This window comes from Pinus tabuliformis, chromosome 5_1 (genome assembly GCF_031772625.1).
Source record: "Pinus tabuliformis cultivar Carrire ecotype Pingquan chromosome 5_1, CPIR1, whole genome shotgun sequence".
Classification (NCBI taxonomy): Eukaryota; Viridiplantae; Streptophyta; class Pinopsida; order Pinales; family Pinaceae; genus Pinus; species Pinus tabuliformis.
The window spans coordinates 618,427,784-618,443,519 of record NC_142305.1 but is presented as its reverse complement, the minus strand read 5'-3'; the positions used below and the strand labels follow the sequence as shown (position 1 = coordinate 618,443,519).

Below are 15,736 nucleotides of genomic sequence, written 5' to 3'. Positions count from 1 at the left end.
GCTATTCAATAGGAGAACAAGTGTGTTCTCAAAGAGAGATTGCAACGTGAATTGTAATAGATCCAATTGCTCAAGAACAATCAATAAAATACCACAACAAAGAAAGCAATTTTTCCCTTTGGGTTTCCTGGATAAACAAGCATGTCAATTTGTGTGCATGTATTTTTATCTCTCGATTATTTTCCGTTGCTTATAAATTGATAAACAATCAATAAAATACCACAACAAAGAAAGCAATTTTTCCCTTTGGGTTTCCTGGATAAACAAGCATGTCAATTTGTGTGCATGTATTTTTATCTCTCGATTATTTTCCGTTGCTTATAAATTGATAAGAAACTATGCATCTTGGTGAAGGTAAATTTGGTTGCTTATAAATTGATAAGAAACTAAGTATCTTAGTGAAAGTAAATTTGATTTCAATTTTCAGTTGCCTTGTTTCCAGTAATTCATCTAAGTAGTTGCAGAGTTTTAAGAAAATTAACATTTTAATCATACTTTGTAAAAGTTATATACTAAACCATGGATTGATAGATGATCGGAAGTTAATATTAATATCATAAAAATATGACCACAATTAATATTTATATCATAAATATATGACTACAATATGTCAGCATATTTTATTCTAATTGATTTTGACATTAATCTCAAAACATTTAATTAACAGGATCGGCTTAATTAAAAGTGTAAGAGACTAGGCCATGCCATTTACATTTGAAGCTTGAATGCTTCAAAGACTGGAATCATTCATCTAGGAGCATGAAATGGAATCATTCATCTAGGAGCATGAAATCACGAGACTCGAATCAAAAATAAGTTCATATATGAAATCCCTCAAATAGAAGGAAGGCACATTAAAGTGAAAACCAATCTGCATTTGAAAATGCCAAAAACAACAAAAACCAAAGACAAGTGAAAAGCAAACATTTAATAACAGGATTTGCTTAATTAGAAGTGTAAGAAACTAGGCCATGCCATTTAGATTTGAAGCTTGAACGCTTCAAAGACTGGAATCATTTAGATTTGAAGCTTGAACGCTTCAAAGACTGGAATCATTCATCTAGGAGCTCACGAGACTCGAATAAAGAATAAGTTCATATATGAAATCCCTCAAGTAGGAGGAAGGCACATTAAAGTGAAAACAAATGCACAAGTTCATATATGAAATCCCTCAAATAGGAGGAAGGCACATTAAAGTGAAAACCAATCTGCATTCGAAAATGCCAAAAACAACAAAAACCAAAGACAAGTGAAAAGCAAGCTACAAAAACCAGAGACAAGTGAAAAGCAAGCTTTAAGCTTAGCAAAGCAAGTGATGAAGACGAAGCATATTGGAAGCTTACATCCAGAGTTTCAGCCTTACAGATAATAATAGCATGAAATATTTTCACAACAAAGAAAAATGCATGCACAGCTCTCACTCGACAAGATGCATTCACAATGTTGCAGTGTATATGTTGTAATTGGCAAACATAAAGCAGAATGCATGCTCTCACTCGACAAGATGCATTCACAATGTTGCAGTGTATATGTTGTAATTAGAAAACATAAATCAGAATGCATGCTCTCACTCGACAAGATGCATTCGCAATGTTGCAGTGTATATGTTGTAATTGGAAAGCATAAAGTAGTGAGTATGTCGTAGTTGGAAAACATAAAAGGTAGACCTTAAAGACCCTCGAATATGTTATAATTGGAAAACATAAAACGAGGCCATAAGGACCCTAGAATGCTCAAAAACAGTGCATCATTACATCTTATTTTAATTGGAGGATGCTTTGAACTAATTATTTCCTTTGGGAACTGCTTTTGTGCTATTTATGCTTTGAAGTCTGTTAGTAGTGTGTACCTATCCCCTATCTATGAACATAGAAATATTTTCAAGGGAAGGAATATGCATACACACCTTTCTCTTAACAAAATGCATGCAAAATCTTGCCACTGGAAACAACTGAAAATACAGAGGCCTTAAAATCATTAAAATATTTTGAAGAACTATGCATTTTACAATGAAACTTATCAGTACCCAGAACATCACATTTTTTTTAAATTCAAATGCACGGCAGAGAGCTTTGACTAATCATTTCCTTGAACTGCTAAGTTCAACATGGAACTAGATTTGTATGATTTACGCCCATTCCCTGTTTCGTTTAACGCCTAGAACAACTGCGAGAAAAAAGAACATGCAGCGTGTAGTGAAAGAAAAACATGGTGCTGTATAATAGTTTTTCTTTAAACCATTCCATTGGAAACAATAAAATCAATAGAGATTCATAAATAATAAGCCATGAGCCGCAAGGGAATGGCCAAATCTTGCAGTACCTGGGTCGATATGATCCATAACCTTTATTCAAAAAAAAAATATATTCAGTAACCAATGCGGTAGCAAAAAATAGAGATTCATAAATAATAAGCCATGGCCGCGACTCTACATTAACTGTTCAGGAGAAATAAAAACTGGGTCCGGCCCAGACAACAGTAACCACAGGCTTTAAGCCAGAAACCGGTTCTAAATGTATACAATTAATGTAACAATCCAGTTCACAGATATATCAACATTCATTTACAGTCGGCAACTTAAGTAACTTTCCAACGCAGAACTTCTGGGAACCTTAGGGTTCCACCGGAACCCATATCCCGTAGTCGGGAGAAATAGGTAATGAGCGGACTGTGGCGAGCCAGTACCTTCTGCGACCAACCATAAACAAAACAATAAGGTCGCCACGGCTAGACTCGAGAGAAGAACGGTTAACCAGATCGGCGTAATACATAAACGATGGAGGGACGTACCTGAGGGATGGCCGAGTCACTCTGGTGCTGGAAGGAGACCCTGCATCTCCTGGCCGAACTCGGGAACAAGCCCAGCTGCAACCACAAACAATACCGCCTTAAGAAAACTGTAACACGAAAGGCATAACAGAATTAACCCAAAAACTCAATATAAGTAGAAGGCGCCGAGACTGTAACCTTACCCGGGCTCTGTAGCGAAAGGTAAATATAGCCTGTAGTATGGACGCTCGGCGGATCTGTGCTAGCTCGGCGGAGAAGGAGATCACTCGGCGGAGGGGGACTGAACCAAACTCGGGCAGCGGCGAATGGGGCCGTGAACGTCGGGACGCCGAGTTTTACCAGTTCCGAACGATCGAGAAGGGGCCATCATCAAGATTGGAGCCGGAGGGCCTCCTACCCTCGGATGCATGCCAGTCTCCAGAGCATGCCAGTCTCCAGAGCATCCAAACCATTGATCTGAGCGGTAAGACTTAGGCGGCAAACTTTGACACCCTCCCATCACGTGATGGCGCCAGCACAGCATCAGGGCAGGACGGCCTCGGGTTGCTAAATCCGGTAACGGAAATATGCAAGGCGCCAACCCCAAACGTAAGCCGAAGTCCATGCACGATTGCCCGAAACAGAGAATGCCATAAACCATACGGATATCACTCGCCGCATCATATCCATTCAAAACATATGTAAACCAAATGAAATCCGTGATAATGTAAACTATATTATCGCATGGTAAGTGAGATCAATGTAAATATATTATCGAATAGTAAGAGTAGGTCGGTAATATTAAAAAAAAAAAAAGTATGTGTGTGCCGGTATGTGACAAAGGACAAACACAATTTCACAAGAGAGAAGATGTTGATGAAAGGTGCTTAAATTTCCTTGCAATGCCAAATTTTATACAGCGGCTGATTCATATATACTAAAATAACGGAATTAATGCCTTATTCTGCTAGGTTTTGCTAGAACGTGTTATTTGACAAAAGAGTTGGTATAGTTTTCGAAGGAGGGGGTTGGAAGACCTCTGGAGACCCGGGATTGGATGCTAACTCAGCCGGAGAATGGGACTCTTTTTTGTGGAAGTGACAGGCGAGCAACTTAGTATTGAGGAACAAGGAAGAGAAATTGGTTTTTGCCTTAAACCCTGTGGGGACAACTACTTTCTTGTCAGAAATACAACCTCAAAAGTATTGAAGACAATAAAAAACAAAATCAAAATTGTGGCACCACTCATTGGTTTTCTTCTAAACATATCAATTTAAAAATGAAAAGATAAAAATCAAAATTGTGGCACCACTCATTGGTTTTCTTCTAAACATATCAATTTAAAAATGAAAAGATTGGCAAGCAGACATGCTTACAAGTTCTTCTTTTCAGTTCTACCCATTCCATGGATACAGCTCGGCACAACACAATTTTCCCGCATCTTTGCCTCCACCGTCTGTACAGAAATAATCTCTCTCACAATAATAATTCAAAAAATACTAATAATAAAAAATCTCTCACGCAATAATAATTCAAAAAATACTAGTAATAAATCAATGTCAGACAAATATATTCAAAAATAAAAACAAAAACAGTGCGAACTCGTTTTACCAGTAAAAATTATGGCATTCTACCTGGATCCCAAAAGTCTCTGGTACAAACCGCCATGGATTTCAGACATGGCGGTAGCGAACGCTTTTAGAACATTAAAAATGCTGCTTCTCACATCCACAATAGAAAAGTAGAATGGATAAAATATAATAGAAAAGCGGAATACATAAACTAGCAGAGATTACATAGCTGGAGTGCACTAAAAACATACTGCTCCGCATATAAAATAGGAATGTGGAATGGAGACGCAGGGTAGAGAGGAAATGGAATTAGGGTTTCATCGCTGTCAGTCGTATCAGATGGCATGCCTTCCATAATCACATTCACGCTTCAGAAGTCACTCTCCACCCGTCAGACGCTCATGAATAATAATCACATTCACGTTTCAGAAGTAGCGCTCCACGCGTCAAGCACTCATGAATAAGTTAGGTAAGATTGTCAGCGTTTTCAAAACCTCCCCGCAGTCTTCCACATGAGTTATAAAATTTTCTCGAAAATCATCTTCTTTATTTAAAAATTTAATAATGATATTTGTATAAGAAGTTATATTTATTATAATTTAAAAGTATAAATATTTTTTGAGTGAAAGAATATAGAAAATTGTCAGCGTTGATGTAACAAATTAAATTCTGCCTCTTGACGATTTCAGTTAACTTATCATTTTTATGTATGGAATTTATTAATATTGGCATAATGTCTTCTATAATAAAATCTATATATATAATATATAAAAAAAAGGTTTTATAAAAAATATTATATACAAATAAATTTATTATTATTATTTTAATATTACATACAAGTAAATTTATTTATTAAAAAAATAAAATAACTATTATTGTCTTGATGATGGACTCACCAAGTTAGTCCGAAATGTTGGTCTCATAAATTGTTCACAAGTTTTTCCACAAGCATAAAATTATGAATGTAATATTTTTTTTGATTTAGCAAGATTATTCTTTCATCATATCTAATTTCTCATCTCGATTAAAAAGATAACAGAAAATTTAAACCTAAAATATTTGTGAATACAAATTAAAATCTTTACAACTTAAAATAATTTATTAATTATCTGTTTAAAAAAACATACTTCGAAATTTTGGATCATTCACTTCTTCTTTTTATTTTCAAAAAATATGAATACCAAACAAATTAAATTTTAAGTCCACCTCCTTTTCCATTATTATTATGGGATCTCGTTGTAAGTTAATATACTTTGTAATATTTAATATCTTTAATATGTATAAAATATATTAGAATTTATTTAAAATATTAGTTAAATTTATTATAGTTGATATTTTTGAATTTTGTTTTTTAAGTAAGTTTTTTTTAAATGGGAAAACCTATCATAACTCAGATGTCAAACTAGATATTTTTAAATTTATTTTTTTTATTTTTTTTATGGGTAGGAAAACCTATCATAATTCAATTGTCAAATCAGTACTCTAGTTGTTAATAGCAATGAGGACATCCATGTCTAGTTGTTAATTGTGAATGCAGACTCACTCATCACCATTATTCAAGGAAAACCACCCCACCTGGAATAACCAGTTGGTGGTCCTTAAAGGGGTTGCCTTTCACTCCTGCCAAATGTCTCTAAGTCTTGGGCGTTTAATCTGTTTCCTTACCTCCAAGGAAGACGAGCTCTTATCCAAGCAGAAGCAGTTTTAGGGCATACTCTAGACCCTATTTTTTAAGTAAATTATAACCACACACCCAACACACATATTTATATATTTCAAATTTTATATGTGAAACTAAAACAAAGTTAATCTCAAATTATAATGTGTATAAAATATAACATAATTAATTTAAAACCTTAAGTTAATAAATTGTTATTAACGTTGTTAAATATTTGAATGGTTTTTTGGTTAATTTCTCTTAGAATAGAGGAAGTAGCTTTTTGAAAGGGCGTAGTCAAACTTATAGATGAAATGGCTTTTTGCACGACTATTTTTCTGGTTAATTTTAATCAAAATCCGTCAGAGATTTCTAAAAAATTAGGTATAAATTGTTTAATCTCCATAATTCTAGTGCCCTAGTTTTTAGGGTGTTGAATCCATTTATGCATTCAAAAATGTATTTTAAACAACAAAAAGTCTTGAAATTGTATTGCCTAATTTTGGTGAATTCCAGTGAAAAGGGTTATAGTGTTATTTCGTCTATAAGTTAGACTACCTCTTTTTAAAGAGCATAAACATTTAAATGTCCATTCAATATAAGAACGCTGTATAATATTTATAAAATGAAATATTGAATTAAATAATAATAATAATAAAATTAAGTATTAAATCAAATAATAATAATAAATGATATTATCTTAATTAAAAAATTTAATAAAATTTAAAATCAATTCAATTATAAATGCCTTTTTTCATATAAAAACTTAATAAATTTATGAATAAAAATGTGAAATATATGAGCCCCAAGGGTTATATCAATTGGTCGAGTCAATGTTGTTAAATATCTAGCCGATCACGACCCCCTCCTCGACGGCTTGAAAAAATTCCCTTCAGAGTTGATCTAACCAAATTTTCCTATAAAAAAAAAAATGTGAAACATATATAATATAAATAATAACTATAAATTAAAATTGATTTGATCCCCATATATATATATATATATATAAACAATATATTCTAAAGTTAATATTTAAATTTAATTAAAAAAACTTATAGAAATTTAATACTTGACTTTACAAAAGCAACAAAAGTGGCATTTCAAAGCAAAGAGTTTGTAGTTTCTGGTGTAGGAGCCATTAACATAGTTGACAACTAATTGCAAGTCCTCATAAATCTAAATGTCATGGGCACCAAACTCTTCAATCCATCACTAGTACCGCACATATCATAACTAGGACCGTGCATAACCGTAGATCACAATCAACTCGAGTGTTTTTTTTTTCTAAAATTTACGTGCGAGAGGAGACAATAAAAAAATTAAATTAGATTAAAAACAAATTAAATTACGTTAAAGAGAAAGGTCACATATGTAATTATGGTTATAATAAAATTAAAAAGAGAGTGAAAATGGAGACGCTCAATGGGTTAGCATTCTATGTTTTTAGAGCACCTCAAAATATGTCACGATAAGCCAAAAGAAGTGTCAAAATATGTCACCATAGGCCAAAAGAAGTGTAGAGAATGGGGGCTCTCTTGAATTTATGCAAATGACCAATGGCTCTCTCCATGGATCCTCTCGCATATTAGCCATCGGGGTTTGCACTTGAGGGATGGTTTCTGAAGAATTACCATAGTAAATATCATGAAAGAGATATTGCAACTGGTTAATGTCTCTAGGTTGGTCGTCTGGGGCCTGGTAGAAGGGCTATATATCAAGTCGAGAGGCAGGTTCCTAGTTGCTTTAGAGGCCTTCATGCTCGTTTGTTCCTTGGACAATGACGATGTCAAGGGTCGAGAGTTACCCGCAAAATATTTGACGAAATGCCAGTTCAAGCTTCTCTTGGCGGGATTGAAATGTCAATTCAAGCTTCTCTTAGCGGGATTGGGTTGGCATACAAAGTGTTTGTCATATTGATCAAGCCAGACTTGGTCCCCAGATCTGTTTGGATTCCTTCTAAAAGCTTCCATGTTCCTAACCGAGAAGTTCACCAGGGTTATAAGAGTACTTGTAAAATGGTTGACAAAACCTTCCAACCAGTTGAGGTTGCTCCTCTGCTTGTGGAGGTCATGCAAGGCTCAATCCAAGTAAATAAAGGATTTTGGAACTTGGGTTCTCAGAGATTCCCAATTTTTGTCAGGTCTCTGTCAGGGGAGTCCCTTTACATAGTGGTTGAAGAAGAGGGTTACGTTCTTATGATTGTTGCCAAAATTGAAAAGCGGATAGGAATTCTTGTGGGAGCGATGAGGCTCCTTTCTGAAGGAAGGCAACTCAAAATGGTGAATTATCTCGGAAATTATGGCATTAAGAGAGATGTCTCCATATCTCTCACTGCATATCTAAATGGTGGTGTCAGGGGCAGGGGGACGCCTCAAATTCGAAGCCCAAATCCTTTGAGCAAGCCCTTAACCCCAAGTCTAGTTCTCATATTAAAAAAGAACTCTTTGGTCAAGTTTTTGTGGTGGAGCAATCTAAGGACACAACAAAGTTTTCAATAAGCGTTATTCTCTTGAAGATCAAGGTAGAAAACTACAAACATAAGGAAATTGTATGTCACTTTAATGGGTTTTGGCCCTAGTCATTTGCCCTCCGAGATTGGGTTCACTAGAAATGGTCTCAGAATGTTGAGTTGTTTTTTGTTTAAAATGATTTTTCGTGGTTGCGTTTAAAAATATAGATGAATGGCATAACGTTTTTGACCAAGGACCCTGGTTCTAGGGCCGAGCTGGTCTTTCGGTTCATCCATGGTTTTTGAACTTTAATCTAAATACTATGAAAACTCTAGCCACTCTAGTTTGGGTAAGGCTCTGAAACTTACCTCTTCACTGGATTCAATTAGATATCCTAGCGGATATCAGAGATTCAATAGGTCGCTTCATTAAGATAGATAATGATAGATTAGCTCAAGGGATCATCACTTTTGTTTGAATATACGTAGAAGTGGCTCTCAGTGAAGGTTTACCAAAAAAATTATCATCATGTGTGAGGGTAGATAATTTCACCAACCTCTAGACTACGAAAACACCATTTTCAGTTGTAGAACTTGTCAACAACCTAGGCACCTTCAAAGTTTGTGTCCTTCCTCAAAAGCGGTGTATGGAACCGAAGAGCCTAAGAAATTCGGCCGGGGATGGAGGGATCTGAAGGTTGCTTCAGGCTTCAAAAATTATGTAGATCATAAGAAGGACAACGATCAACAACAAAATTCATACCCTAACAACCTAGCAATTCTAGATTTGGTTCAGTACCAAATGGCATCGCCACATCGCTCTGCAGAGGGATCCCTAATGAAAAAGGTATATGACAAGGATTCAACGATGATAGTGCTAACAATTAGTGGGCAAAAGCACACCCATGAGTCTGATCAATTAGATAGTGAGAAAGAAATAATAGTTAGAGCAAACTCATCAACTATAGAGCTCCTTCAAAATATCGAGGATACGACTCCACCTTCGGCGATGACTGATAGCTCTGGAGGTTGGATTGATGTAAGAAAGAGAAAGGATATAAAGGGAAAACCCATGAGTCAATATGGTATGCAATACCTAAATGTAAAGAGTTTTTCTATTGAAACTCTGGTATCCTAATGCAAAATCCTTTTTTGAAATCAATATAATTAAATTTACAAAAATATATATAATAAAATTAAAAATAAGAGTTCATATATGTGTGTGTGAGAGAGAGGGTGGGGGGTGCAGGGATTATAAATATAAATAATATTATTAAGAATCAACATAAATTTATCTTAATTTCTAATTTATTAGAGGTGCAACATTTTTCCAAATTTTGCACTAAAAAAAATATGTATCTTGAAAGATTTGATCCATCTCCAAGCTTGTAGATTTAAAATTAAGATGAATATATACTAATAAATTACCAATTCAATTCCTTCTTATAAGAATACATTAGCCTCTATCAATAAATTTGGAGAATAACATAATTTTATACATACGGGGTTGGAGAATAATAGAAAATGGTTTTTGTAGTTCATTCTTGGATTCAAGTGCGGGGCTTCAGCATCCTCGTGACGAGTATGGAGTCCCTAATGGTCATGAGTGGCATCTATGACATGCGAAGAGCCAAGATCTAATTGTTGCACGGGCAGTTTTTGCAAAGGGTGTGGTTTCTTAGTTTCAATGTGCAGCAGTAGGAGAGATGTTCAGATCGAAAGATGGCAACTCACAAACATTTAGAACCTGCTTGATAGGGCCTCTTCTAGTTGAAGATTTGTTGTCCAAATGGATGGATTTGGTGAATCACAGGCCAATGAGGTTGGATCTGGAGACTCATAGATCTATGACAACCCTTATGAACATATATGAATATTTATTTGTAGATATGCGCTGCCATGGTTGTTTCTCATCAATCCGGTGGTTCCTAAATTCAGATCTGGTGGCTTGGCTTTCACTTTGGCAATTTCCTGACTTATTACAAGCTCCCCTGAACCCAAGATCCTCAGATCTGTATTTTCTAGCAGATATGGATGTGGATCAACATGGTATTCACGATTTGAAAACAGAGATGGGTGCATAGATTTTTTTCCCAGATATTTATTAAAACCCATGGTGGAAACTTTGTCCTATTTTAGGTTCAGGTTTCTGATTTTGCTAAAGAATTGAAGTAGAATATCCAAAATAAATTGGGCACCCCGATGAATTCTTAAATCCTAATTAGTGGGGGGGAAATCGTTGCACAATAATATGAGGATGAGAGATTACCACGTTATTCTATGCTCCACCATTTTTTAAAATTTGAGGTTGTGGGGAGGCTCTTCAGGGTCCAACAACCCGAAGGGTTCAGTTTCATATCAAGATGCAGTGAAAAGCAAGGGAGAGCCTCAAGATCAACCTGATTTGGAAAAACCTTTTAGCTCATTCCAAACAACAAGGAAGAAGCTCGCGCCATCTGGGCAAATTCAGAATATCCCAGGTCCTTATATCGTTGATTTGTTGGAACATGCTCTAGAAATGGCGGTAAATATCATGGAGGTAAAAGTTTTGTTTGGCGTTCTATAATCACGAGCTATTGTATACGGGTTTAATGGTTTCTAGCCAAAATCAAAGGATATTCAGTAATGGGTGTTCTCAAATTGGACCCCCAATTGTGACATTCACGTGTTTGAAAGGATTTTTTATTATACAATTCGACACAGAGAAGGGTCTGAATTACACTCTAAATGAGGGACCATGGTTTTGGGGGAGTGGAGGTCTTTTTATCACTCCATGGTTCCCAGGTTTTGATGCCAATACTTTGGTGGTCTCAAAAATGCCAGTTTGGGTGAGAATGCATAATCTTCCCCTTCCTTTTTGGCACCACCAGGTATTAATGGGAATTGGAAACACTTTGGGAAAATACATAAAGATAGATTTAGAAAGAGTTGCCAAAGGAATTTTTACTTATGTCAAATATGTGTAGAGGTAGATCTAAGTAAAGTACTACCTAATTGTATCCACTTGATTCATAATAGTTTTGATTGAGCACAGTTTCTAGATTTTGAGAACACAACATTCAGATGTTGCATTTGTTTTCAGACTAGACATTTACAAAATTCATGTCTTCAGTCAAAGAAGTTTCCAAACAGGAAAAGAAGTAGCCCAAAAAGCAAAAGGGATGGCAAGTTCCAGATCCGCAAATTTCATAAGATGAGGACAAGGAAGTTGTGGTGAATCAAATGAGTGTGGAGGTTCAAGAAATCCAAGGCACACCAAAAAACAAAGGGGAAGAGCGGGATGGATCAATGACTCAAAGTCAGAGAATCACTGAAAAAACACAGATAACAGTGCAACAGTCGAAAGAAGCACTCCCTCACATGGAGGCAGGTGGAGTGAAACAATCCCATGCCTCAAAGAATTCAGATTTAGAAAAAATAGCCTCTTTGCAGGCAAATGAAAATCAATTAGCAATTGTAAATGCCACTCCCTCACAAGGAGTCTGGCATAAAGTTGACAAGAAAAAAGGAAGAATGGGGTAGGTTAATTGGTTATATTACACATAAATCTAAAAGTGATATGTTTCTTTTCGCAGTTTAGCTTGTTTATAGCCTTCTATGGATGACCTTTGTAATTTTTTTGGATTTTGGCTTGTATTGTTATGCCTTCACGAATCTATAGCATGTATCACAATCATATATGAAATGCTTTTGGGCATCGAAAGCATGTATTTTTCATTTCTTATTAATGGAAATTATGAATTTTCCTTGAGGAAAAAATCAATAAATATGGAAAGAAGTTAAATTATAATTTCACTCTAAAAACAAATAAATTAGAAAGTTATATTTACCCATTGAATGATGATGTCAAATCTTGGAGGTGCTATTAGATTTTGAAGGTACTAATTAATTTGAAAAGAAGAAAATAAAAATTATTAATATTGTAAAGCTCTATGTTAAAATTAAAACTTTTCTTTTTCTTTTAAGAGCAAGAAAAATGTCGGATTGTTCACCAAACCACTAAAGCTAAGATCTTTTATTTTAAAAGTAAAATATTAGGTATGAGGTGGGTCAGTGTGAGTCTACAACGAGGCAGGTGACTGGATGGCAAGAATGATGAGGACAGCTGGGAGTTAACAGCAGGGCGGCCTCGGAACGTGGAGACCTTACCCTTCACCGCGCAGGGAGATGGTTTTAATCCTGGGGGCAAATGCGCTGGCACCATCTCCAGTTTACCCGAGGCTCAATATAGAATTCGTAGGAGGAAACGGACCGTTAGCGGTTTCCTGTAAGTGTTTGCTGCAGATTAATTACCATGGTAAAACCTAGAGAAGCAGTCGACCTAGACCCTGCACCGGAAGACATTTTGTCAGTTTGGGGCAAGGAGATAACCGCCCAGAATATTGACAAGTTTTTTGGGTCAGCTGGCAGTCATGCAACCGAGAAATTCGCTCTGGAAGGCTCATGGAGCAACAGAGCACCAAAAGGGTTATTGGAGGAAAGCCTGGAGCTGGCCGGGCTGAACAACCAAGGAGAAAGGGGTCTGCAGGAGCCGGGTTCTCAGGAGGAGGGTTTCCATCTGACAGATAAACCCTACGGTTCTCAAGTAAGTAAAGATAAACCCTTTTTTACTGCTCCTTTCTTATCTGGAGGGCTTGAAGACATTGTTAATTACAAGGCGAAACAAGGGATCTGGAGATCTGTGGGAGGAGGTCTAAAATCCGACATAGCAGTGGCAGAGGGGGGTAGGACGCCGGCAATCACCAGATCCATAATCGCAAAAGGGACGTTTAGCCCCAGCCTGGGTACTGGTTTGGTTGGCTTAGGAGCAGGTGAACCCTCGGAGCTCAGGAAGGAACTCTATGGATCAGATATTGGATCGTTGGAAGAGGGCACCGGGTTTGCAGAGGGCCTAGATAAAGGAACTGGAGGTAGAACCTCAGCAGACAACTTAGCCAAGGGAAGGCAAACCCAAGACAAGGCCGAGCACGAACAGCAAGAAGAAGCGGTCAAGAGTGTCTCAAAAGCACAAGATAGGGAGGAGAACTCTGAGAAAGAAAAGACCGGGGAGAAAAGGAAAAAACAGAAGCCCATCAAGAAGAAAAAATTCGAAGCCAACTTAGTCCTGGGTATGGATGTCCAGGTAGAAGATGCATTAGAGGTGGCTGAATGCACTCTGGTAGGGAGAGCTAGGGGTAAGAGTTACTCAGGTAAATTCATAAAACATTGGGCGGAACAACAGTGGAAGACGGCCCCGGTTAAAAGTTTCAAGGTAGCAGTTCTAGTGAAAGGGTGGTTTATGGTGAGATTCGAAAGCAAGGAAGCGGCGGACTGGGTAGTGGGGAGGAATTGGGCTTTTGGGAATCGCCCAGTGCTATTCAAACGGTGGACTCCACTATTTGATGCGAAAAGGGAGAAGGTTGATGAGTTTCCTGTTTGGGTTCGGGCACCTGGTCTACCCCCGTTCCTCTGGGTAGAATCGGTCTTTAGATCGATAGGGAACTTTCTCGGCACATTCCTGGAGGCGGACATGTCCTTTATACAAACACACAACAGAGCCATGGCTCGGATCCTGGTCAGTTTAAACCCAAGAGAAGGTCTTGCGGAAACCATCAATCTTCAGTACAAAGATTATGTCTTTGAACAACCACTGGACTATGAACATCTACCATTTAGATGTCATAGATGCCACGAATACGGGCATCTGGCAAGAGACTGTCCGTTGGGAAATCGCAGAAGAAGGACTCAGAAGAATACCGAGCAGGAGGAGAAGATAGCGGAGCTGAAAAAGGATTCTAGAACAGAAGAGCTATCTGAGGAGGACTCTATGGATGTGGACAAAAACCATGAAGGGGAACCTGAGGAACAGGCCCGAGAAGATCCGCCAGGTAAAGAGGAAGCGACTGAGGACCAGCGCGGATTAGAGAACCTGCCAAAGGAGCCCATCAATGAAACAACAGTCACCCCGGTCGAAGACTCAAAGGGTATGCAACTAGACTCAAGTAATCCATCTTTATCTCCTTCAGAAATTAAAGATGCTTGCTTGATATCTGGCTCACAAATCAATAACTGTATCTATGATGAACAATTAAATGTTGATAATATCACTGCTGCTATTCCTTCATTAGACCTGAACTGTGACGATGATCCATTTGAGAAAAAGGAACCTGTTCCCTCCTCCCCTGTATGTCATTATAATTTACGATCCCTTGACAAAAAGCCTGCGAACCTAGAACCGGTCGGTGGTTTAGGTCCAACCTCGTCTCAGGCTTTTAAAAGGAAGGCTAGGGGCAGGAAATCAAACCTGTCTAAAGCACAGGTAAAAGCAAAGTTTGATGTGGCTGACGGAAAGCAAATGTCTATCCCTGGGGCGCTTAGAGCAGCAAATCCCCATGAGAATGTAATTAAATGATCCTTTTATCCTGGAACTGCAGGGGTTTAGCCAGTAAACCCAAAAAACTGGCTCTCAAGGAGATAGTTATGCGTTATAATCCTGATGTTCTTCTACTGCAAGAGACTCTCGGTAAAAGTTTAGATGTGGAGATGACCCTTAGATCTATTCTCCCAGGCTGGCACTTTCTAGCAGTAGATTCTGTCGGACATTCGGGCGGAGTGGCCATGGGGTTCAGGGAAGGAAGGCTGCAGTTATTTAACCATTGGGGAATGGCTCATGCGCTAGGGATGGAGTTTCAATCACCAGAGTTCGGTTACCCCCTGTTGATCTTAAACATCTACGGGCCATGCCAGGGGAGGGTAAACTTCTGGACCGATCTACTGTCAAAATCAATGCTGAAAAGACAAAATCTGATTATAGGGGGTGATTTAAACTTCTCGATGGGGAATGCTGAAGCCTGGGGTCCTTCGGCCAGAGAAGACCCGCTCTCTGATTTCTTCTTAAACACACTCTGCTCTCATAATCTGATTGATGTAAACCTAATCAAATTAAAGCCTACCTGGAGGAATCGAAGAGCAGGGGATGAAAGAATAGCAAAGAGATTGGACCGGTTCCTGATATGTGAAGATTTGGCATCCAGAATTCCAATGTTCAGACAATGGGTGGGTGAGGGAGGAAACTCGGACCACTTCCCAGTTCTTCTTGAGCTCTCCAAACCTCCCCATAAACCAGCGGCTCCATTTAAGTTCAATGCATCTTGGTTGCAAGAGGAATCCTACAATAGACTCTTCCGGGAAACATGGAAAACCCCAGATAGGAATTCAATGGAGAGTAAAGGCTTCCTTTTCATGGAAAACTTAAAAAGACTAAAGAAAGCTACTATGGATTGGGCGAAGATCAGAAAGCAAAAGCAGAAT

At 37.6% G+C, this 15,736-nt stretch overlaps 1 protein-coding gene across 2 annotated transcripts; it reads right to left on the bottom strand.

Moving 5' to 3' along the window:
- Nucleotides 1-2,403: 2,403 nt before the first annotated feature.
- LOC149166445 (uncharacterized) lies at nucleotides 2,404-4,719 on the bottom strand. Of its 2 annotated transcripts, none has more exons than XM_089431344.1 (5): nucleotides 4,404-4,719; nucleotides 4,146-4,225; nucleotides 2,973-3,336; nucleotides 2,791-2,865; nucleotides 2,404-2,688 (listed from the first exon to the last, which is right to left on the bottom strand). In XM_089431344.1, the coding sequence occupies exons 1-3, from the start codon at nucleotides 4,448-4,450 to the stop codon at nucleotides 3,053-3,055; spliced, it is 411 nt and encodes a 136-aa protein (XP_089287470.1). In that variant the 5' UTR covers nucleotides 4,451-4,719; the 3' UTR covers nucleotides 2,404-2,688; nucleotides 2,791-2,865; nucleotides 2,973-3,052. The 2 variants fall into 2 exon arrangements, with proteins under 2 accessions (XP_089287470.1, XP_089287471.1); XM_089431345.1 differs by having other exon boundaries at nucleotides 2,404-2,685.
- Between the last annotated feature and the right edge of the window lie 11,017 nt (nucleotides 4,720-15,736).

Excerpts from the sequence above, each read along its gene's own strand:
- LOC149166445 (XM_089431344.1), bottom strand. The coding sequence starts at position 4,450 with ATGTCTGAAATCCATGGCGGTTTGTACCAGAGACTTTTGGGATCCAG. Across the intron at positions 4,226-4,403 it reads CAGAGACTTTTGGGATCCAG|ACGGTGGAGGCAAAGATGCG; the intron begins GTAGAATGCCAT and ends ATTTCTGTACAG. Across the intron at positions 3,337-4,145 it reads AGAACTGAAAAGAAGAACTT|CAACCCGAGGCCGTCCTGCC; the intron begins GTAAGCATGTCT and ends TACCGGATTTAG.